Source organism: Diuraphis noxia, unplaced genomic scaffold (assembly GCF_037042655.1).
Source record: "Diuraphis noxia isolate RWA-SAM2 unplaced genomic scaffold, SU_Dnox_SAM2 contig0003, whole genome shotgun sequence".
NCBI classification, from domain to species: domain Eukaryota; kingdom Metazoa; phylum Arthropoda; class Insecta; order Hemiptera; family Aphididae; genus Diuraphis; species Diuraphis noxia.
The window spans coordinates 32,168,418-32,195,257 of record NW_028301713.1 but is presented as its reverse complement, the minus strand read 5'-3'; the positions used below and the strand labels follow the sequence as shown (position 1 = coordinate 32,195,257).

The window sequence follows — 26,840 nt, the reverse complement described above, 5'->3', positions numbered from 1 at the left end:
GATATAAATTGTCACTATAATATTATATAATGTGCAGTGCTGGGTGGAAAAATCTATCGAAACAGCAGTCACGCAGACAATCTGTTAAAATCCGAAAGACCGAAACAATGATCTGCCAGTGACGTGATCTCCCATTTATTCGATCTATGCACCAGACTCTAAAATGAATGAACAATTTTACGATCGCAACAGTCGGATGCAAATGTCTACTTCATCAGACATGGTGACATAATATAAGCGCATCTTAGGAACATTTTTTTTGGGGGGGGGGGGCGTGGCTAAAGTTATATCAGCAGTAGAAACCTATACATGCAGATAATTAATATTTTAATCTAAAATATGATTAAAACAATTGCCGTTTAATTGCACCTTTGCATGACGACGGTGAGGTCAGCATCATCATTAAATGGGCCTACAAGACGATGAGCTGATTTTGATTTAGGTATGTACGTTATAAAGTTATATACACCACTATACATACTATACTATCAAGAGGTGGGATACGTTCATCCGCTGAATGTAAAAAAAAGATTATTAAAGGTACAGTTTTTAATGTTTTTATACCAGGAATGGGAACTTATATGATCTTTATATTTATGTCACATAATTGTTTTCACTTAGTATGTTGCCAATGCAACATTGTTCTTCTGATGATGTCAGTTTCACTCATGAACTGTAGATACTATATACAGACATGTAGTTCCAAGGTGTTACCAGTTTACCTCTATTATCTGCAAAGCTATGTTTGTAAATTAAGGTTCATCAACTTTTGAACTTCTAAATAGTATATTACCATATTCCATTAAAAGTTCAAAATTGTAGAAAAAAGTTGTTTTTCGTCTGATAATGGATCGGGAGTGGTAAATCGTTTAAAAACGTTTCCTGCACCTCTTGGACAGTCTATTTCGTAAGATGCACAAGCACCATATTCGCCTATATCCTAACATAATGTTATGTTGTATGTTTAAATCGAAATCCGGCGACGAGCCCGCCAGACATAAATACCATTATGTTATTATATACCTACCATAGGTAACTGTTATATGGTGGTATTTACACCGTCCGTTGTATATAATATGTTACATGAACGCATTACACAGTTCATACGACCGCGATAATTTAGACTTATCGCGTCCGCTGACGGTATATAAATATATACAATATAATATATAGTTGCAGGCGCGAGTGTGTGATGCGCGCGCGCGCGTTTCTTTTCCAAATCGATATCGGACGGTGGCGGTGGCACACAAATACGCCGAGCGCGACATCCGCAGCGAGGTAAAAAAGTTTTAAAAAATAATAATAATAAATAAATAAAACGACGGGTCGACAGCGACGAGAGGAGAGAAAATACAACACACAACCGACTCTGTACGACGGTCGCCCCCTCCCTCATCCCGCAATCGCGACCATCGTCGCCGCTCAACCCTCCCCGCCGCATTACTGATGATGATCATAGGGGCGGGCGGGTGGTCTGAGTGGGTGGTGGGGAACCGGGTACGCGCGCGCTGAGCGGCGCGGCGGTCACGTAACCGACGCAAATCAATCGAGAGATCGGCGCGAAGATTGGCGCGGAGGGGAGGACTCGGCGAGCTGTGGGCGCGTCCGGATTGGTCGGCGGCGGCTCTGTACCCGGTGCCCCGCGTGCAACCTGTCCCGCGACGCGGCCGCCGCCGCCGCCGCAGTGCTGCTGCTGTGTCCGACGACCGCAGTGGAGTTTGCTCCGAACGGACCGTGACCATCGCGCCTGCGTCCACACGTACCACATACGCACACGCGCACCAGTTGTCTCGCGCGCTGAAGATATCAGTCACCTCTTCGACGACGACACACGTTCGCTACGTACGATCGACGACGGTCTCGCTCGCATCCGCCGTCGTCCATGAGGATACGTGACGCCATCCGAGAGATCCACCACCAACTCGCATCACAGGTAAGAACAAAAACGCAATATTAAATATAAAAATGTGTGGTAAAATTAAATTATCAGGGACGTTGAAATCGTTGAAAACTTTTACATGAATATTTCGCGATGTGAATATCGTTATCGTTGTCCGCGAGGGTCTATTTCAGACGTCGTCGTAATTAATATTATTTTATTACCATGGTATTTGTGATCGGAGGCAGGCAGGTAGCAGGCGCGTTTAAAAATACATATTTCCTATTTCCCGTCATCCGATACCGAGTTATTAACGTCGCGGTCGTCGTCGTCGATAATGATATGATACCGATCCGACTATTTTCGTACTCTCTTTCGGTTCGAGATTTAAAATATTATCTCCGGTGTTTACGACTGTGCACACGTCGTTATCAGCGCGGTGTGTCAGCTTTCAATAAAATGCCGATCTGCACTCTGCAGCTGACCGACTTTCTCGGGAAACCGCGAGTCGTACGCGATCCGTCCGGTCGGTCCCCGACGGTTGAGTGACGTCCCGCGCTGCAAGACAATAATTATTATTGTCGTTGAGCTCTTCGAGTACGACACGACCGACGACGCTATTTATATCGTTATCTGATTATAAACACGTAATAATATAATTTCCTCGGCCGACTTGAATATCAAATTCTACACGGTCTGACTGTCTGAGCAATAAATAATAATAATAATATTGCCAATACGTCGTCGTCGACGCGATATTTGCTTTCAAAGCTATGTCACACCTGCTCTATCATAATATTGTGTTACACTAATCTACGAACGGCGGCGACGAACAGGCGGCATAGCGTCGAGTTATAATACCAATATATATACCATGCGGTGTGCGGGTTATCTGCGTGTAGTACGTGAGATGTACGTGTACATAATAATTGTACAATTTATTGTGATATTGTAATTATAATAACACGTACACCCGACCATTGCTGTGTCTGTACCGAGACGGTTGCTCGCAGACTCGGGGTCTCTCTCGATTGTGCTGCCGACGGTTTAGCTAGGACGTGGGTAGTTGCAATACCTACAGGCTATAGGTGGTAGCCATCGTGCGTGTATTTCTTTTCCGGGGTCACAGCGGTGGATTTGAATGACAATAAAATCGTAATAAAATAATAGTAATAATAATAAAAATAATAATAGCGATGAAAATATTCGACCCCTTTTCGGTACCTGAGGGGGAGCGCGCGCGCGAGCCCGTCTCCGAAAACTGGATAGCGTGTGCTCGGTGATCCCGGCGAGAACCGGATGCGCACGCCGTCCGGGGAGACGAGCGCACACGACGACGTTGCTGCACCGGCTCGGGGCCCAGAATACATTTTCAAATTTTTTCCATTTCACCGAGCTCACGGCGGAGATTTTGCGAGTTTTTCCGGGTTTTTCGGCACCCCCGACGGAAAAATGCGGCTAACCACTTTCCGTCTGACGATCGATAATGTCGTGCATAAAGTAAATACCTCCCATGGCTGCGGGTGCTTTGGTAGTCTTCTCTGTACTCACAAATCCAATTACGCAGGTACCGATCCGATAACCAAGCGTGTGGGTAAAAAACATTTCGTTCGGGCTACACCGTATAACTGTAACTACTGTTGTGTGTTAGTGGCGTGTAAAATAGTTAAAATAATATTATATTAGCCGTATGCGGGAGAGCTGGAATGATCCTTTTCCGACTGTTATCCAGGTTGTTTCTATATGTCGTTAGATGTGCGATATTATTATTATTTTTTTCTCCCTTTCGAGATCTAATAATGGGAATCATCATTAATATTTTTATCGATCTGCCGCCGTCTAATAATACGGGTTTGGAAAGTACGCGCCGTCGACGAAACATCTCTCTGGGTGTGCCGCAGCCGATCACATGTCTCTGCCGAGGAGCAGATAAAACGTTGATTAAAATATTAACGAATACCTCTACGCGGCGACGACGGTGGGAGAGGAAGACTTATTTGTCACGTTAGATATTAGAATTATTGATATAGACATATATACAACGAGTGTCGACTATACAATAATACGATAGTTGATATATTATTGTGTACCATATCGACGAGCCACTTCAGCGCCGGCCCGTACCGTGTAGGCAGGCATACGCGTGTGGGTATTTATCAAAAGCATTTTCATGTGTGTGATACAATATTTAAAAATAAAAACAAATAATTATTCATCGGAAGTGACAAACGGTAACAGTGTGGCAATCGTGTGGTCCGCTGTATATACAGAGCGCGCGGAATCTATTCGGCCGCGGTCCAGCCCGCAGCGACCGATCTATTTGTGTTTAATAATAATTTTATAGTTAAATTACGTATTTAAGGAAGACGGCAGATTTAACAGCAACATTTTTCGAGGACGTTCGTGAACTGGTTCCCTCAGACTTCCTTTATTCAACCATATCAAATGTATAGAGCGGTAAACAATTTGATCTAATAATATTCCTGGAAATGAAAGTTATCGGTTGCAGTGCATCAATTCTGGCATTAATAATTACTAATATCGACATGCCAAACGCATAGTTTACTCGCGCATCGACAATTCATACTCTTGTGCTAACTACCCTTTTTAAATATATTCCCGAATCTCCTGTACGGTTGTAAGTATGTAAAATAGCATAATATATAATTTACATGGGAAGATTCACAAGTGTTCGTACATTTTTAAATTCTTCTTTATATATGGTTTTCACTTCCATAAAAAAAGTTCGGTTTCGATATGATTATTTCGCTTGAGTTACAGCTTCTTAGTTGGTATTTTGATGTTGAGGTTTATCACATAATTCGTTATTATTCTATTCTAGTCGAGATAGGTAATTCAACTCACAATATTAATAATTAAAAGATGAAAATATCGCCCTACGCCTGAGCAATAATTTCAGGAAACAAATCGGACGATTTCTCGGTAGTGTTACGAAAACGATTAAAAATAATCACGATACTTTGAAATTTTTATTGGTACTTCAATATTGAATTTCAATGGAAAATGTGTTTTATTTTTAACCCGATATAATGTCATTATATGTATAAGAATAATCTACATCTATTGATTTTTTTCTTTTTTTTGTTCTGCCTCTAATAATCGATTGCTTGCGACGGCCGCGGTGGGTGCCGGGAAACGAAATGTATATAGGTACCGGCAAAAGGGCGCAGCTTTATTATTCTTTGTCGCGTTTTTTTTTTCATTTTATTTATCTCCTAAACAAACGTCACGGTCGCAATATAGTATTAGCTGAAGATAACGACAGCACACACACACACATACGTAAATACTGTGAGTGTGTGTATATGTTTGTCTGAAGTTCCTAAAAGTGATCGCAGAAAATTATCCGCCTTATCTCTCGATAACAATAATAATATGTCTTGAGAACACTTCGAATCTTCTCTACTCTAAAAACAATAATTCGTCGTCGTTATTCGTTAATCTTGTCTCTTTGGCGTTCGATATCGGTACCGACATGCATTATTGTAACGCTGTCACCGTGCTCTTTCTGCTGCGATATTGTTACCATGTTATTGTACAACGTTATTGCTCAGAACGGATGTCTACCGGCTTTTCACAAGGTTAGTTCCAAAACGGTTTAAACGATCATTTTGCACTACGCTCAGACTAGGTTAGGATTAAGAAAAGCCAGGGCCCTAGGTGCCATCATTATTATTGAAAAAACACAATCACCTATTCATTTTATTATGGTGCAATTATTTTTAAAACCTTAACATAATTATTTTTACTTATACTACCTCTACTATCGTTGTATAACTGCAATACTTTCTGTTGGTTATCAATTATATTTGTTAACAATTTAATTTAATATTCATTTTAGTGTTCATATTATATTAGTAGGTACCTATTATGCAATATTGTTGTAATATTTATTAGTTTATAAGCAAATATTTTATACATAATTATACTTTAATTTTGCAAGACATTTATTACTGTTTTACTAGTCTCTGGAAGACTTCACCCGTGCTGGAGTTAATACAATGCGGTCGTATGTGTCGCACGTCCATTTGCATGTAACCGGGTTTTACCTGCGTCAGCGGATACGCATTCGATTTATATTTTTCGTCGAGTCTTGCTTAACGTTTTTTTTCCTCATAAAGTGATGCATTATGATGATATTGTTGTTCCGACGACGATGTTATATTATAGTATTGTGTTCGTCCCAGTGTTTTGAAACAACGAAAGAATCGGACGACACGAGATCGGGAAAAACATTATTATTATTATTATTTAAAATTTGCTCGTCGCGTTCTTCTCGGCGGCAGTCGTTGTTGTCGAATATTTTATTTACTAGTCGTATACCGTTCGCCGGAAACGCTCTCGAACAGAAAAAATAAACCGAGTGACAAACAAACAAACTCGGGAAATGAAAAAAAAATATTCCGTGCACTAGAACGCGTTTTTCTGCATAATAAATATTCAATATTGCATCATAATATTCCGTTGTCTTTATCACCGATAAACCACCACCGGTGGCGTCCAATATGAAATCGGAAAGAATTAAGAAACACGTACATAGGTATACAGTAATGTTGTGCCTATAGCGTGGCGTTTAATCTGTCTATCGAACGATGATGAAACACATTATACGACGAAAGAGGCTCTCCACGAGTCACAGAGATAAACGACGATGCGCATTTACAATGTGTCTCGAGTGATCCATCGCGTCCTCATAACAACAGTCTTGTTCTGCATAAAAAAATACATTACATTATTATACTCTCTAGTGAACGTATAGATAAAATATATATATTATCATCATTTATTCGTTTCTCGTCTCTCTCTCTCCGTCTTGCTTTTTATTTCGCTCTCTTTCTCCGCGTCCCCCTCGCGAGACCCGACGTGGTGCACCCTTTCGCGCCGAGATCCGCGGGGCGCATTCGATAATCCCTAATTTCCATATTCCTTTTCATTTCAATTTTATTACGTCGTTTGTCAAAGGTCATCGAGGCAATGTGAAAAAACTGGTCATCCCGCTTTCCGAGTGTATTCTCTTTTTGTTTAACTCGCGTACCTACCTACCTATAAAGACGCGGAAGCTATTTACACTTACACTTTCTATGTACCTACCTACCAATACTCTTAACCCTTTGGCGCAAAACCGTTACGGCGCGCACCTTGTGGTCGTTACTCGCGGCGATGCCCCCCCCTCACCCGGCCAAAAACGACCCGTTTGTGGATCGCGGTACTGGTTAATCATAGGAAACGTTTCCGGCGTTAAAAAAAAACAACAAACAAACAAAAACGAAACGTGAATCGTCCGACCGAAATGCATATCCCGAGATCGCCGCTGCGACGGCGATATAGACGGATATATATATATATAAACCAATAATGTTTCTAACCGCATAATATACGACCTAGCATAGCTAACCACCAAATTTATACTATACACCATACGTGTGACGATATGCTCGAACCGCCGAGGTCGTTCCGCCGTTTTTCTCTGATCCGATCGAATTATTTTCGCTTCCGACCATGCGACTTCCTATGTCATAATATGCAATATATTTAAAGAAAATCGATAATATTAAACCCCGTCCGGTCTCGATCACCACCCGTTCCATCAGCGACCCTCGCAAACGGACGCGTTGAGGATATATTATAGATATAGGTAGATCGAGGTAGACACACTTGTGAGGATGCGCGTATCCGGCAAAGAGGAAACGGCAAGAAAACCGTACAAGTGCTCCGTTTTTACATATATACACGAGCACCGCGGTAGTTATTATTCTATATACTCGTAGGTTTACACCGTGTGATTATCGTACACTCGGGTGACGTCGTCGGTGTAATGCACATAGGTGTGTGCAACGGACGTAATAATGATATATATAGATGTAGGTAGGTATAGGTATTAGGTACCTATACAATATATAACGCGCGTGGACCAAGTCTCTCTCCGTCGACGCATCGTTGCACTTATGTATATACATGTGTGTGTATGTGTGTGTGTGTGTGTGTGAATACAGGGAGCTCGGGAAGAATATTATATGTGTTAAAGAAGACGCGCTCACACACACACATACTCACACAGACACAGGATGTGGTCCGGTCCGACGTTTATTTTTTTTTCATTCTTTTCCTGTAGTCGTCCTCCGCCTCCTTCTCCTCTTCCGCTCGATGCCGCCACCGCCGCCGTCCCCCTTTCATCCGCGGACAGATAAAACCCCACCCCGCCGCCGTCACCTCACTCATCGACGCTCTGCTCCGCTGCCGCCGTACCCGGTCCAGAAGCCGAAAACCGGATACTTTTCATTACGAACACGTATATAGACAATGGAACGAAGACCCCATCTCGCCGATACGCGTTTGTCGTTCTGATGACTCCTCTCTTCCCTCTTTTGTCTTAAATAACGCGCGAGAGAGACCCGACGCAAATATAATATATAATAACATAATATTATAATATATATAAACGAAACAATATAATGTATAATGATTTTTTTTTTCGGTTATTATGTGCGTGTGACGACGACTACGAAAGATAATAATAATATATACGTCCGTTAAAAATAACGCTACTGAGGACCGCCTAGAGAAGAATAAAACTATAATCATATGTAGCATATAAAATAATATTACCTAGGTAAATAAACGTGTACGTGTGTGTGCGCATAATTTCCCCAACGAACGTGCGGGAATATTCGTCGGATGACGGCGACTTATTATATTATGTGGGAACCATGTATTAAATTTTCAAGCTACCTACTTGACTGAGCACACATTTTTTAATTGTTATTTATGGAAAAAAAACTCCGAAATGCGTGGTCAATATATTTCGTAAATTATACTTTGTTTTAACTTCAGTATAGAAAACGCTTACTTAAATATTTGGTGAACATTCCAAGCAGGTTGAGGTAGGTATATCGGCAGTTGGTACTTGAAAGAAAATAACAGAACCGATTTTCTTAAAAACTAGTATATCGTGTGAAAATTTTCGTTTTTCTTTAATCTATTTTTTTTTCCCCCAATTATTAAAAAAGTACAAGAAATTTTTCGCCTTCGATCTCCTCAAAGTACTTACTATATAAATTTATTTTCCTATCACTTAAGATTCCTAACGAAGTTGAAGACCGAAGCATTTTTACTGTTCAAAAAGTTATACAAAGAACACGCTAATTCACATCTTTATATTTTCTGCAATTCATTCGCCGCTCCGCTCAGAATCCAAAACTGTGTCCGTAGAACATAAAATATTTAGAATATTATCCTTATTTGTACCTTTATAATGTTTCCCATCACCGTTGTGCGGAAATACTTTTCGAACTATATACGGCGACGGGTGTTAGGCGTGTTTCGTAACAATAATAATAATATAATATCGTGCCTGCGCCCACGACGGTGCCGTGCCACAACAATTCGCTCCATACAAAATTGTTTGTATTTACACGTACATTGCCGCCGAAGGGTTTTTCTGTCGGGGATGAACGCCTACACGACGATCGCGTAAATCAAGATTGTATAGAAATAATATATATTATGTATATATAACAACAACAACAACCAACAACGACGACAACAACAACATGCGACAATATAATAATACGGCGACGGCGAGAGTAAATGGGCGAGCGCAGGCGGAGGCGCCTCGGTGTGGCGGCGGGTCAATTACACGCGTCGTTAAAACGTCGCAGCCGACGCCGGAGACGCGACGACGGTCGGTGTCGCTGTCGTCTGCCTCTGGAGATTCCGGTACAGCACCGCCGCGACGGCGACTGAACTGGTTCGGTTTCGTCGTCCTGGCGGCGGCGATCGTTCGAACGATCTACAGATCGGGGATCGTCTTTATTATACAATGTATACGTGTAAACGCGTAATGCGTACACACCAGTACACCGCACACTCTATCACCATTACACGATATTTATATGACCTCATACCCCGATCGTCGCGAGAGACCGATTTTCGCCGGCTGGGTGTGGTGTCTGACCCATAGTATATTATATATTTTTTTTTATTGTTTTTATGTTTTCGTACGTCCTTGCCAGCGTCCTATGAAATATGGTAGGTGTTTTTAATTTAATATCTAAATTTCTCTGACTTATATCTGGTTGCATGAAACTGCAGGAACCATTAGCACACTATTGATTAGTACAATTTTTAGTGACAGGTTACGCAATCCGGAATTAGTTATCTAAATCCAATCTTAGATTGGACTAATCATTTACTATAAAAATACATTTCTTAATGTTATACGAATTAAATATAATAATAATAATAGGTAAAATTATTAAAAATAGTAATTATTAACATTGTTGTCTTTTTTTATTATTTTGATTTTATCATATAATAATGTCATCCACATTTGAGCCGATACATTTCGCGCAGCTAACTTGTCGTTGAAATGCTTGAAGTGTATTGATGTACCTAATATTTGATTGAAATTTAGAGATAACTTAAAGTTGGTGTTCAGAGTCCATTTGAAATCATTCTTTATAATTTTTGTTAGAACGCTCGAGTTTTGTTTATAATTTCTGTTCTTGTACAGTGATAAGGATAACCCCAAACGGATGTTGGTGCACTGCATAAGGCGGCAATAAGGGACTTACAATTTGTTTTGGTTATACTTATATGTATAGAAATTCATTACCTGTAGCTTAGAAATGTTTTCCGATTTATTATTACTGAAAATGTGAAACGAGAAATCAAGTAGATTGAGAAATCAAAATTTAACTATAATTATCGAAGTATTGTATAGATTGAAGTATAGAACTAATCGACAAATGTACCAAGAGGAAAGTACAAACAATTTAGATTATCCGAAATTATTAATATTTGTTTTCCCCAAAAAATTTAATATTTTTCATTAAAATAATAATGAGTATTTACTTTGAATTAATATGAACAGTGAGAAACAGTAGGGTATTTTAAATATACTAGTAATTAGTAAACCAAATATAATCTCACAATTATTTTCGCATCGTGCCTTTATGGTCGAGTATTGAGATCGTTTTGTTGTGGTCGTGGGGGTTTATGACCACAAAACGATGGAATCCTTTCGGAAACCCAAATATTTAGTTCGCTATCGTATTGTTTTCATCTGTGACGTTATTCTGCATCCGTTCTCTACTACACTATAATACACACGAGTCCGTTACTGTAGATTAAACTTGTAGATCTATTTTCAGATAAAATAATACCTATCGCGGAATTACACCTATTGTACTCGCCGTAATCACGATAGTAATATTTATCGCTCATGGCCTTCATCGAAAGATGATATTTGAAAAAAAATTATTTTCTTCCGTAACATTTACAATAATATTATCTCGGTTACAGAGCGTGGTTTTTCGTGCTTAGCCATCGATATAACGTACTGTCCAAAAAATTGCGAACACGTGTAATAAATATCATATCAGTGAAACACAAAAAAAAACACCTACCTATTCTCGCCGTATTTTATTTAATATACATATTACATCGATAAGGTCAATTTTTTTTTACTCGATCTCGAATCATAATAATTGTGCTACAAACAGCATGTCAGCATGACATAATTATATTAAATGTACAGCATTTATGTACCTCAATCTAACACTAATGTACCAAATGTATATTATGTGCACTCGGTTTATTATGGCATAAACTCCAAAAATCAAAATCGGTTTCGCAATCGTTCTGCGACTTGTGATGACAACGATATTATTACCTGCAGGCTGGAATTATACCCATATTATGTATTAGATGAAATATCGCCAAAAGTGTTTTTGATTTTTTTATCTACACACGTGGTTTGGGCAAACTATTGTTTGTTATTAGTTATTACCTATTTTTTCTTCTGTTTAGAGGTTTAACCTCCTGAAAATCTTCCATTGTATACCTACCTACCTATCTAAATGCGGGGAAACTCGTCGTTGACTTCGCCGGTGTTATACGACTCGCGCAATATTGTTTAAGAATAATATACCGCTGACTCGACTTGTCATATTGTGTTATTGAGCGCTGTAATCTATAATGTACGATTTATTGGTTTTTGAGTGCGTGGAACTACGTCATTTTAAAATTTTTTTCATACGACGACGACGACACTCCATCCGTGCGCGCCCGTTTGTGTGTATATGTTGTAATATCGTATATTGTAGTATTATTTGGTGTCGTGAGGAGACAAAAAAAAACACAAACTATTATAATATTATACTATTATTTACACAAGCCGTGTCAAAAGAAACGCGCCGTCGCGTTGTTTGCGCGGGGCCGCTTCTGCCGCCGGAGTTTCGAATCGCTCCGTCGCGGCGAACACCAAAAAAAAAAAAAAAATTAAAAAATTATTACAAAAATTAAACGGGGAAAAAACAAACGGAAAAAAGGTGTTTGCAGTGCGTGTACCATTATCATCTTGAGGCGTGTGCGCCTATATATGATATGCATAATATATATATATATGACCTTATGTGAGTGTGTGTGTGTGTGTGCTATGTACTATATGTATGTAGACTATAGACTATAATGTGGTATAATATACAGGTATATAACCTACATTATTATATGATATAGAAGTAGTGGGTGGTTATCCAGGTGACTGTGCAGCTGTACGCGGGACAGCAGCAGCACGTGCCCCGCAGATCATTGCTCTGAAAAACAGCTGCGTTCGTGTCTGTACCTGCAACAGTCAGTATACCTAACTATATAATATTATAATAACGCTCGCTATTATTATTATACTGCTGCAGCCGACGAAGTGTAATTATATGATTATCATTATTATTATTAATAATATTATGCGCGTCGTCGGTAAAACGAAAAAATAAAAATTATACCCGCGTAACGAATAAGAATATTATAATAATAATATTATTTATACAGTTCGGTACTTGCACTCGTTTTTTCTCCATTCAAATTCGTTCGATGTAATTAATAATATTCGGTCGTTTATTTCCCTGCGCGGGAAGCTGACGCGACTGCAAGCTGGTTGGCTGTGCCTCACCGACGAGATCCGTTCGACGCAACTTCGAAGTGTAACGTGTGCAGAAATATTACCGTATTATACGACCGACGAGCTACAATATAATAATATGAAATTATTGTAAATATCCTTTCGCGTATATGACGAATTCAACGACTCCGAATGTTCATAACAGATGTTTGTTTTGCGCGTCATACCAAAACAGGATTTTTCTTTAAAACCTAAAATAATAACGTCAATATAATAGTATGTACGTTGCGATGTTAATAATGCCTCCGGCTGTTGCGTGAACAAACTTGACATATTTTCTACCAATTTTCAATTTTGAGATCATTCACTGAGTGTAATAATATTTCAAGACTTCGACTGCATCATAATTCCTGTACGTAGAATAAAAATCACCATTCTCTATAGTTATTTTTTTTTTATAATGAACACCGTGTAGTCTATACAATTTTTGACTTATATAAAACATATTACAACGTGGTTACCTATACTTACATGCAAACTTATGCTATAGAAATATCCTTCACGCCGCGGTAAGCCCAATTGACATGATAATATAGAGTATACACACACAACACGTAATAAAAATAAAAAGCACAAGTGTCACACACCCGACACGCGTAGTTTGGCTCTTCGTTATGTAAAACACACCAATGATAAGAGTTAAGTAGATCATTGGATATCGATCGCTCGCACTGCAGTTATTGAAAATATTCTGAAACAGTTTGCGCAGTTGGATCGGACAGAATACAATATATTATGATGTCGCATAATGTGCAATTTCATGCGCGTCTTTTAATCTTAATGACAGCAGAAATTACTCATAACGCACACATAATATTGTTTTATTCTACTACATAATAATATAAAGAATACCGGCGGAAAAAAATACGAACTGTAAACAATATATCGCTAAAAACGTGTATACCCAGAGAGAAAAAACATAATCATAATAATAATAATATTAAGCCCGACAGTAATTATTTACGTTCGACCGCGTGTATACGCGATATGATAAACGATGAGGAGCGTAACATATAATATTATTATAATGTGTATGATATTATTAATATCATATTTTTGTGTAAATATTTTTTTTCCATCTTTATATAGGTACTTTTCGCCTCGATCGAAATCGTTGAGCCAACAGTTTTTAATTCTATTCAAATACGCGCGACGAACATGTCGGTAAACAGGAACAAAAAAATCACCGTTTTTACGCTCTCCGGCCGACGAGGACGGTTTAACAGCAATTAGACGTATTTTCAAATTGTCCCGCGAGGTGATGTTTATCCTCTCGAGTCGTCGTTATATTTCGCTGCATTTTATACACGTCATGCATAATAACCATAAATCATAATTTTATGAGTACACCGGCCGTGTGTACTACACTCGATTTCCAATAATTCGCGATTCGCATCGAAAAATAAAAATACTGTTAACTACGACGGTGCGTTTTTCTATCTCTCGGCGGTAGTGTTTTTATTTTTTTTTTTAACCGTTGTGACCGACAATTTTATTAGTATGATACGTCTTATAATCGTTTAGCGGTCGGAGCTGTTCCGTCTCGTGTTCCATATTGCACATTATTAATTTGATATTATTGTAATCACAATATTATTATACGACACTATTCTCGCGTATCAGCAGTAATATAATCGTCTTTGATGGAGATCGGTCGTCTGGCGCGCTCCATCATATTAATATTATACGCTCTACCTTCTACTTGAGTACTTATACCTATATTTACATTATACACATCATACACGGTAAGTCGGTAAGTATATGTACATTAAAGGAATGCGTGCGGTTGTGCCACGTTTATCAGGGATATAATATAATATCGTTTTAATTATATGATATAAATAATAATATATAATTTATCATCGGAGACGAAAAATAAACACCGTAGACCAAAAATCTCGGACCGAAGGTCACGGACACGCGAGTGTGTTCTCGACTGCATTGTATATAATATTTTTATTATTTTTATTATTTCATGTACAATACACGATATCGGTTATTCATGTGTATATTTTGTGTATGTATAGTGCGTGACGATTGTCGCAACGCAAACAAACGATTTGCGTTTCCAAAATATTGACAAAATTATAATAATACATAAGTATATTATTCGCCGTCTACAGCTCTTGGATCGACATTGAAAATGCAAAATATTACTTTCCTGGCGCGTGCAACCGAGGACGTTTCAAGATGACGAGAACACAAATAACTGACGTTAAACAAATTTCGATTAAAAACTGTTAAAACATTGCCTTGCCATGACAAAATCGGTCCGTGTTCCGACTAACAAAACTTAATTATTTAAAATAATAATTTGATAATATTTTACAGTTTAACACGTCTTAGTTGTTTGAAAAAAAGAGACAAATCGCGAGCAAAAATCATAATTTATAGTTCATAAATTAAAAATTAAACTAATTAGTAATAACTGACTTGAAAATATATGTTCATAACAATGCATGAAGGTCGATCGACTATTAGTTACAGCTCATCGTGAGATTGGTGTTACGTGCAGTGACGTAGGGTATAATTTGCTCGATCTTCTTATCGATTAATTTTTTTAAAATGTTTTAAAATTTGATTTGTAATATTAGAGGAAAGTTCATAGAATAAAATTGTATATTACAGTATTGTCAAATTGACCACTTTACCTATAAATTAGTTTGACTAGGAACTGGCGTTTGATCTCGGTGTTGCAAAGCAGCTAAAATAGAAACCTTCTGTTGGAAGAAAATCGGAAATATAAAATATTTTATCATGATCTTTATAATTTATATGCAACTAATTATATAAGTACCTCGAAAATTTGAAGGGACCACGTAGGTTGGCCGCGTTGTTCGATAGCTTTTACAAAACTAAAAATAAATATATTAGAAATTAATTTTGTGCGCATTAACCGATGACGTACTAAACGTTTTAGAATATATTATTATTTACAAACAAACCAATCTCGTCAATCGGAAAACTAAACCGGACGTTTTGGGAAAGGTCAACCGCGCTCGAGTTCTTAAACATAATAATAACAACAATAATGACAATAATAATAATAATAATAATAATAATAATAATAATGATAATAATAATATAATGTGTACTTATATAGTTTAGGAGACGGTCCGCGGGCGAGAACACGCATAGGTTATTTTTTTTTGTGTCGTGGGGCTGGGGAGGGGGTGGGCAAGACGTAATCGCCACCGGACGATCTTGAGAAAAACGACTGGTCTTTCTCGCCCCACCGCGCTCGCTTTTATGTATTACTGCTCTCGCGAGAGGGCGGGCGGCGGTGGGCTTATAATTATTATTACCGTGTCCTCCATGACTGCTCGTAAGTACGTGAGTGTGTGTGTGTGTGTACAAAAGACCTTTATTACACGTCGCGCGCACGTGTGTGTGTGCGTTTTGTTTCCCATCAATGACCAGCATCCGTCGCCATCTTTGATCACCACACACACACATCCACACACAGAGGAGACTATAATATATAATATTATGTAGGAGTAGTATACCTTGGGAAAAATCCCGGCCGCCTGCATACGCAATTATCGTGCCCAGACCAATTCGCGAGTACAAACACGATAATATTATATTATTTTATACACATTATACGAACGACGTCGTCTGCATGCGTGCTCGCCTTGTACGGTTCACCGGTCCTGTAACCACACACACGAGGTTCTGTGAGATTATTATTATTATACGCGCGTGTATTTTGTTGTTTTCCTTCCTCTCTTATTTATATTCTTGCGTATGTGTGTTACGATATTATTGTACGGACGCGACTTAGCGCGGAACGCGATAATAATAATTACTCGTTCATCTTTGAAAATATTATAATTTGAGGCGAAAACATCGTTCCCGGAAGACCTAGAGAAACATCGAAGAATAATACACAATTATATTAATACATATATGTGTGTGTATAATGTCTCACGAAAAACATCAAACACTATAACTACGCTAATTTTCCTATCCATTACTTGGATTTTTTTTTAGAGTATTTATATTAAAATAGGGCTCAAAAGTTATTCGCTCATCCAGACTAAAAATTATTTAATTCTAACCACTAACTTATTGTTTAATACCTGCAGATATTAAATAATTAATAATTCAGTTTCAGAAAACCATATTCTGCTTCCGATATAATTATATACAAAATTAGCTATTGTTATATGTTATTAAAAATTTAAAAGACACTATATTATAAACCACATTGACAACAAAATGGATAAATAATGATTATTTTCTAAAAAAAAATTAACTATGAAAACTAGCGTAATAAGTTCCTTTTGACTATAGTAAAGTGGATCGTCACTTATGTATACAATATGTAAAATGAAAAGTGTTTTAACGATTTAACAATGTCACAAGATAACAATATGTCGATAACATTACGCACGCGTTGGATTATTAGCGCCGCCGATCGGCTTTTTGCCACCACACCGCTATTTAATAATAACAATAACAAATGTGAAGCTGTCGTTAAATTATTGTTGTGTTCCATAAACACACGCCGTATCTATGGGGGTGACTACATCCCCCTCGATGACGACGCCGTCGAAAAGGGCGCCGCGGACTCGTAACAACATTAATGTTTGTGTATACACACACCCTCGCTCGTTTTTTCCCGTGACTTACCTGTGCGGGCCATAAAAAAAATAATGAAAAACTCAGCACAATTCGATTTGCCTCCGTTGCAGCAGGCCGAATGATATAATTAATGTAATTGGATCGAAAGCTACGGTTCGTGATTATTATTACTAATATACACCCCGACCGACCGTCATCGGCCAAACAGATTTTTCCAACACCTCATAATATACTAACCTATATTGTTTATTATTATGCAATAGTAACAGTGTTCGGTAATGACAAAAGTTTGATTTACGACGATTTTTAATCCTTTTACACATAGACAAGTACTTTTTCGTCGACATGAATAATAATATCCAACAACTACCAAACTACGAAAACTGAATTTTGAACATTGCAGTAAAAACGTGTTTGGTCTTGCAAACGTTATACGCGTGACAGCTTATATTTTCCCACAGTAAGATATTTTCCAATTGACTTAAAAGGATGAGTAGGCGGTATACGCGAAAAATATTAAAAAATTAAATTGACGTAACCAAAGCCATGGGCGGTAATCAACCATATGATAAGCATATGGTCTCCTAACCCCGCCGATTAAAGTAATTGAAAAGTATATGCGTGTGTTTTTATTAAAGAGCGTTTAATACGATATAGTGACTAAGGTAACGGCGACAACACAATCGGACAGCAGGCAGCAGCGTCCCTCGGGGAGATATGAAATTCCAAACCGGACTCGTGGCGGCCGTCGCATCCCCCGACGACGCGTGGTGTTATTATATTATTATTATTACTATTATTATTATATTGTTATATTGGCGGGGCGCTCGTGCGCTGGTTTAGGCGCCGCCAGTGCATTATTGTTATTAAAAGATTATTGTTGTTCGATTTGTGCTGGGGGAGGAGGATGCAGCCCTCGCGACGGCGGACCCCAAGCCGGTGTGTCAAAGGCCAACGACGTCAGCGCACACCCGCTCGACGTGTTGGCAGCTACATAATATATTATATTTGCTTCGATTCCTTCCCCCCTTACACTTTAATATACATTCGAATGGTCCCGGGTCCATCATTATCATATCGTCATTGTGGTGTCGATCGTTATGATTATTATATTATATACTATTATTATAATATATTATATCATTATATATAATATGGTCGATTACTACAAGTGTACAACTGCAGCGCGTATTACGTGTAATAACCGCACCGAACGGCCGATTAATTCACTCAATTTGTATGTGTATCTCGTCATCGGAGAGGTGAGTGAGCGACGGACTTAAATCCCGCTGTTTTTGTCACGACTATCGATCGGCAAGCATATCCATCCGGCTGTACCTATATTATAGTAATATTATAGTATAATATAGAACCGATAATATTTTAGCTTCCGTTTTTTGTTTTGCCCATATGCAAACACCTGCTGGTGGTTGTTTCGTATGCCACTTCTCTTGTGTGTGTGTTTGTGCACATAGATCATATATAGGTAACATTTATATTGCACATGTGTGTGTGTGTGTGTGTGTGCGTGCGTAATTTTGTATACAATATTACAATAATCGCACCTTGTCGTCATACACACGCCACGCGTATCATACATTTTTTAAATATACGTATGACGACGAATGAACTCGAACGGGTCGACCTTTCTTCTCTCTCGCCCGCACACACACACACACCGACGAATTGGTACGCCGTGTTGTCTGTGTGTGCGTGTGTACATCACAAGGGCGGTTGAACTTTTGTTACTATAATATATAAACGCTCGTTGCCATGCTGACCGAATGTATCGCCCGAACGGCCCGCGTCGACGTTCTCTTCCTCCTCTTCTTAACCACGTTTGCATATTATATATATTTCGTTCTCTTGTCAAATCGATTTACACACCCGCTGGCCACGACGCGCCCGCCAGCGTTTGACTGCTCGTCTCAGCTTTTTAAAAAAAATGTCCATACCAACATCATTCCACGACTCGTCCGTTGTATTTAATATATCATTATAAGAGTATTATTCGCATCTGTTTCAGGTCTGAAATGTCATCGGAAATGTTGCGCGTAGATAATCTGCGACAAAGGTTGTTCTGCAATTCCGTCTTGGACACGAAAAGGGAAAGCCGGTGTCCCGTGTGCAACGCCATGTTTTCGACTACGTACAGTATGCGTCTGCACTTGCAGACCGTCCACATGGACTTGAAACCACAAAACCTGACCGCTAAAACGTTTTATCGCGAGTTCAATAACAACAACAGCATAAACAACAATAACAACAACAACAACAACAACAACAATAACAGTAGTAATAACAACAACAATAATAACAGCGCGGCATTCACCGCAAAGTCACCGGCGAAAACGGCTTCGTTCAACAACAGCCCGGAACTCGCCCACGTCACACCGGTCAAGTCTTCGTACAACGGTGACTCGACGTGCAGCACGGACTTTAGCGATGGATATCCGTCCGACAAGGACTCGTATTTCGGGGGCTCGCCCAAGGAAGAGATCCCTCTGTCCGTGGCCGGTGGTGGTTTTATGTCACACTCGCCGGCCAACAAGCGGGGCAGCAACGGTCACATGAAAGCCAAGCGCACGTACGCGTGCAGGCTGTGCTCGACCGTGTTCGGTAACCTTCGAGCGCTCAAGGGCCACAACTCGTCCAGCCACAACAAGTCCACCAATGGCATGTACGCGTGCAATATATGCGAGTTCGCAAGCACTGAAAAGGCGTCGCTGAACCACCACATGAAGGGCCACACGGGCGAGACGCCGTACGTGTGCAAAAAGTGTTCGTATGCGTTCACCACAAAAGCCAACTGCGAACGGCACCTGCGCACCATACACAAGGCATCCAACGCCGAGGTGAAGGCATCGATTCTGTTCAAGAACGAAGAAAAACCGATTGGGTCGGCACAGTCGACCAATGACGATGCGACCGCCGACAAGAGCGAAGAACTGTACCACCACCTGCGCTTGCAGCACCACAATCAGACGACGACGGACTATTCCCAGTACGAATCGTCCGGGCAAAAGAGCTCGGAGGACGACGAGGACGAGTACGACGAGCCGCTGGACCTGAGCATGAAGCGTTTCAAACAGGACTTGGAATGCGAGCCGCAAGATTTGTCCATCAACAACAAGAGTTCGTCGTCATCCGCCGCCGCCGCCGTCGTAGCCAGTGATCTCACGGACGAGGAGGACGCCAAACAGACCGCGACGATGGCGTTCCGCGAGCAATTCGTGCCGCACGCCCCGCCCGGTTTCATGGACCTGTCGTTACCCACGCCTTTGCACGCGTATTTCCTCAACGAGCACCGCATGTTCTTCAACGGGATGTACCCGGCCGCAGAACGCATGTTACCCATACCACTAACCGTCGACATGATTCGCGCAATGCGGCAGATGAACGAACCGGTGGTCGTCCCGGCACAAGAGTCGGCAGACACCGTTGTACCGCCAAAGCCGGAGACCCCCGAGCCCGCTGCCTTGCCGCCTCCGCCACCGGCACCAACGTCCGTGGACGTTGCGCAGAAACCAAACAAGGACAGCAACGGGTTGCGGTTGGTGATGAAAAACGGTATTTTGGTGCCCAAGCAGAGACGGTTCAGGACGGACAGGCCTCATGTCTGCGAGACGTGCAAACGTGCGTTCACGTTGAAATCCAACCGCGACCGACACGTAAAAAACCAACACCCGACCGATTGGCACAAGAAACCCAGGTCGTTGTCGTCCAAGTCAGAACCACAGTTCTCGGCCGTCAAACAAGAACAGCAGGACACGTCGCCGATATCGGATCAAGTGAAAATGGCCTTGTCGCTAAAATGTCGGCCGTCAGAACAGCTGCTGCGCACCGAAGAGGAAGTGGACGAGGAAGAAGAAGATGACGACGTAGTGGAGGAGGAGGACAAACTCGTCATAGTAGAAGACGGCGTTGAGCAAAACAAACCCGCCGGGGTCAAAGAAAAGTGCGCAGAGGTCAAAGAGGAATCCGCCGATCTGGTCAGTGTCTCCAGACTGCTGGACAACGCTTCGCACCAGACATTTCCGCAGTTCACCAGATCCGACGAGGACCACAACGAGGTGACAAGCAGTGAAGAAGAACACAGCGAGGCTGCTAGTTATTCCGAAAACGACGGTTCTAGGTAAGTTAAAAAAACGAATTGAAAAAGAAAAACTTCAATAAGATCGCTGATATGTACATATAATGTGCATGCTGCAGTGACGAGTTTAAATAATTTACTTACAATTTTTTTTTTTTGTTTTTTTTGCCGACAGTATCAACGCCGTCAACAACAACATAGACATAAATTTCAACACTGACAAGGACGAGAACAGGGAGAAGCGGAAGAAGGTCAGTGCTTACGCGGCCGCGCCCAACAGAGTGTTGTGCCCGTTCTGTTACCTGTCGTTCCCGTGGACTTCATCACTGAAAAGACACATTCGCACGCACACGGGCGAAAAACCGTACCAGTGCAAACACTGTCCGCTGTCGTTCTCGACCAAGTCAAACCGCGACCGACACATCCTGCGCCTGCATTGCACTCCGCCCAGCAAGTCGGCCGCGTCGTCCGACAACGAGACGACCGCCGTGGCGCCGACCGACGCCAAGAACGCGTACAAATGCACTTCGTGCCCGAACGTGACGTTTTCCAAGCGGAAGAACCTGATCAGCCACATCAATCGGGTGCACTTTGACAAGAACGGCGGCGGCGCGGGAGAGGATGACGAACGAGGCGGTGACGGCACCGAGGACGACGGTGGTGAGTCGGAACGCGACTACTCGATGACCATGTTCAACGGATGGTGCGGCAACAACGCGGCCACTGCGACCACCACCACGGCCAACACCACAACCCCGACATCAGCCGCCGCCGCCGCCACCAGTACCACCCCGTCCAACACGGTCACCGGATCCGAACCGTGTTTCAAGTGTCATCTGTGCGACAGCAGCTACCTGGACAGGCAGGGCGCTCTGGACCACATCCGGATTGACCACGCAGAGTGTTACGAGATACTGGTATCGCAGGGAGCCATGGACAACGACCATGACTCGTCGGCCGTCAAACAAGACGACGTGGAAAACAGGAAGGTTGGTTGCACTCCGTATACTATCGTTTTATGTTGATTATGATATTATTATTAGTGATTTCAATTAAAAAAATTACAATTCAATAAACCAACATGCACGTTTGTTTTTATCTGGATTTATAGTTATTGTAGTTCTATCGTTTCCATCGCGCTTTATTGTTGACCTTTTTTTTTTTTTACTATTTCATAATTATTCAATTTATTGTTTTACTAATTCAATTTTTTCACGATTCTAAATAATTATAAAAAGTACTTGATAAAAAAAAATTAAATTGATTTCTGTTTATTTAGAATCAAAATTCCGCAAGCAATGTATGTATTTAAATATAGATACGATATTACATAATACTTTTTATAAATAATAACAATATTTAATTTATTTAGCAAAACAAATAATTATATACAACGATATATCATTTTGCAACTCCCCTTTAAGCATAATGCTTAAATAAATGTAAATAAATTATTATTATTATAGTAAACAAACTTAATTATTTATTACAGTTGATCTAATCAGATCAGATTTCTCTTTTAATATTTCTGAATTAAAATTTTGTGTTTTTGAATAAAAATTACACTAAAAGTTACATGTTCGCTACTCGCTCCAATAGGCTAAACTTCAAATGATGAATATTATCAATGAAAACTATTTATTCAATGTCCGATTTGGGCATGGCATTTTTCAGAAGACTTTTCTGCTTCAGATTTGAAAATCAATATTACTTCTTTTCAGCAATTTCTTTACAATCATAATATAATAATGTTATAATATATTGAGTTATTTAATATGTAGGTACACGCATACGCTGTAACTGATACTATAAATCGTTTTTTTTTTTTTTTTTTTGTTTCCGTTTCTCAGGTGCTTTGCGCGTTCTGTCTGCACCGTTTCTACTCGGCCGAGGACCTGCGCCGGCACATGCGCACCCACACCAAGGAACAGCCGTTCGCGTGCATGTCGTGCAAGCGCCGGTTCACGTTGAAGCACAGCATGGTCCGGCACATAGCCAAAAAGCACGGCGGTTGCCAAGACCAGCAGTACGGGGCCGGCGGCGCTGGGGCAGGTAGCGACCACGAACGAAGGTCGGCCAGTCCTCCGAGCACGCCTCCGCCGAACGGTTCGGTCAACGGTTACGACGACTGCTGCGGCAGCCGGACCGACACGGGCCTGATCGGCACGCTGCTCGGCATCCGCGACAGCACCGTCATCGATCAGGTGTTGCAGACAAAGTCGCCCGAAGACGCGGCCAAAATGCTGGGAATCAAAAGCAGCTGCAGCGACTAGAGGCCGTGGTGGTCGGTCCACTTGTGTATGATGATTTTGTCAATAATTTTACACACATAATATTACTATTATAATTATTATGAACCAATACCTATGCATAGAGAGAGAGAGAGAGAGAGAGAGTGAGAGAGAGCGTGTGTGTCGTCGACGTAGACGACGACTATAATATCATAGTGTTAAGTAAATATTATTATTATTATTATTTTATCATAAATTATATTATAAGAAAATACGCGTTTTGCCGTATATTACTATATATACTCCAATCGTGTTATTGGCTGACCGTTGTTGCCTTATTAAATTTTAGTCGATATTATTGTAAGAATTGGCCTCTGAGCGTCTACAATAAATATCATTATTATTATTATCATTAATTTTAAGAACGTAAATTGTATTTCAAACTGTTTATCATTGAAACGGTTTCTCGGATCCGTTGTGTATCGTTAGAGTAGTTTTAGTATTTTAGGCGAGTTTAGTGGTATATCATAGTTGTTGGTATCGTCAGTAGTGTAATGGACGAGACCGAGTCGGTACCCAAAAATGAGAGACTGCGTTGGCGTTTCTTCTTTTCGATACCGACTCGATCTCCTAAGTCGTTTTTGACGTCTACGGCATTTAAAACCCACCACCACCACCACTAGGGAAAACGATCTGGTCGGCCGCTGCTGCTAAGGTCGTCGATGTCGATAATACAAAAAATATTTAATACCGATTTTTTTTTTTTTTATTACCATCATGTTTCGCCGTGTGTACGACGACCAACCACCGCGTTACTGGTATTATTATTTTTGTTTTTGATTACTTATTTGTTCTTTCTTTCGTTCTGTTATGTTCCTCTCTCGGTACGCTCGCCCGAGAACGTCTCGAGTTCGCGTTTACTTGCCCATCACCATCGGGCAAGTAAACGCCCACTCGACAGTCTCGCGGGTTTAAAGTTTTTTTTTTTTTTCGTTCGTTCTGCATTAACTTTTACTTCTTTTACGGGAATCTCTGGATTGGTCGGAAATATTATTCGGCAAAAGAATCTTTCGACTCGCGTCCGCACTGTCTCGCCATATGCAATTTCGACCGTGTCGGCTGCAACGTCGATCGCCGGATTGACACGCAACCAAACGTACACACGCGCTCATAGGTTTCTCGAGCCCTGTGTAGGTTAGGTTAGATCAAATGACCGCGTAAAAAAACGTCCATGTCCCGGAGAATTAAATCTGAACTAATAAAATAACTTGTACAGACACACCCTAACCCACCCCATTATATATATACTATTGGTTTGCTTAGTTTTAAGTGTGTTACTCACTATACCTAAATAACAATTTTTTTTTTGACACCAGAAGCGGTACCGCGTGCGGTTTCGTTGTTTTTGAAATTTGCAAGTCTGACGTGACTGCACCAACGTATATATATATATTACTGTAAAATTTCTGTAAAAAGAAATCATAAAATAATTTACCATCAATAATAATATTATTACTACATATAAACGTGGTTGTTATCCTATAGCTGACATTAATGTATATTATGATTTATTGAATTATATACTTCTAGAAATGTTTAATTATGTATTAGTAATACTAGATTTTATTGATATACATAATATGCATGTATATGTGTGTGAGTGTGTGAGTGTATGCCATGTACTATATTATATTATATTATAAAGCACTGTTTTATTCATTATTATATTTATTATTATTCGTCAATTTCGGGATGCACTATTATTATTAACTGTGCATTAAAAAAATTAAACTAAAAAATAATGAAAAAAAAAATTAATTTTAAATAAAAAAATCTAGTCGAGCGAGAGATGTATTTTAATGAAATAATTTAATATAATAATAGTGCAAAAAATATATGTACTGAGCCCTCGACGTTTTTGGCCATAATAATACCTAATATCGTATTGATAACAAACGTGGTTAGATATAGTTTTTAGTTATGTAAGGCACATCCCTTTTCTTCCTCTCTGTACATTCCTCTTTGTTCCAAAACCATCATAATATTATTATAAAGGTTTATAACTTTTTAACCAATAATTATTATTTACTTATATTTAGATACATTTTTTTTCCAGACTGTAAACATTTTTTTTCATCTCATTTTTCTTTTTATGTATATACCTACATGATATTTTTATAATATTATAACGTGTGTAAGTTGACATATTTTATCTTTTTTTTTTTCGTGGTTATTATTTTATGCAAGTGATACTAGTCGTTATATACATATTGGTTAAAGTTTGTCCCATTATTATTATTATTATTATTATATACCATTATTAAACAGTCGCCAACATTATTTTATTTATATAGACTAAACGCGAATGTATACCTTAATTATAATTTCTTATGTATAGTAATATAGACAGTGCTAAAGCAATATTAATCATTACCTATATTTAAATTAATTTATTATATTATTTATCTCGTAGTTCTATTGTGTGTTTGAACTCCGATTATTATAATAATATAAGCAAAAAAGCAATAATTTAAAAAGAAATCGTATATGATATTGTATTTATTATTAATTTATAAAAGTTTGTTTTTGAGAAGTAAAATAAACTTCAGTGTGAGTGAATTTTGTTGCGTTGTTATTTATCATTAATCCCCGAAAATATATTGTTTATACATAGTGTTATAAGGGATTGTCCAATGAACCATTTTCTCATTCTTTCCATGAACGTCTAATTCACAACATTATTTTTATTATAATACAACAATAATTATTGTCACAGCAGTGAAATGTCACGTCGTGCTGTTCTCGCGTTCGGATGGTTTGACGAGGTAAGTATTTGATGGTAACTGGTAAGTATAAGTGGTGTAAACGTGTCGTAGAAAATACAGTCACAGTGTAGGCATAAAAAAAATTCCAAGAACAACTATACTGTCAACTACTGCATCATCTACGCCAGATAAACGAATGTATATGCACATTTCCTCGGAGTTTCATATTATTATGATGATTTCATCAAACAAAAAAAAAAAAATAAAAAAGTTAACGCGTCGTGAAAAAACGAATAATAATTTACAT

The 26,840-nt window shown here is 39.4% G+C and overlaps 1 protein-coding gene across 2 annotated transcripts; it reads left to right on the top strand.

Moving 5' to 3' along the window:
* Positions 1-1,679: 1,679 nt before the first annotated feature.
* On the top strand, positions 1,680-26,387 carry peb (zinc finger protein pebbled). 2 transcript variants are annotated; one of them, XM_015515018.2, is made up of 4 exons: positions 1,680-1,933; positions 19,471-21,579; positions 21,713-22,526; positions 23,388-26,387. In XM_015515018.2, exons 2-4 carry the CDS (start codon positions 19,478-19,480, stop codon positions 23,808-23,810), a joined length of 3,339 nt encoding a protein of 1,112 aa, XP_015370504.2. In that variant the 5' UTR covers positions 1,680-1,933; positions 19,471-19,477; the 3' UTR covers positions 23,811-26,387. The 2 variants fall into 2 exon arrangements, with proteins under 2 accessions (XP_015370504.2, XP_015370513.2); XM_015515027.2 differs by lacking the exon at positions 1,680-1,933 and adding an exon at positions 5,335-5,481.
* Positions 26,388-26,840: the final 453 nt, after the last annotated feature.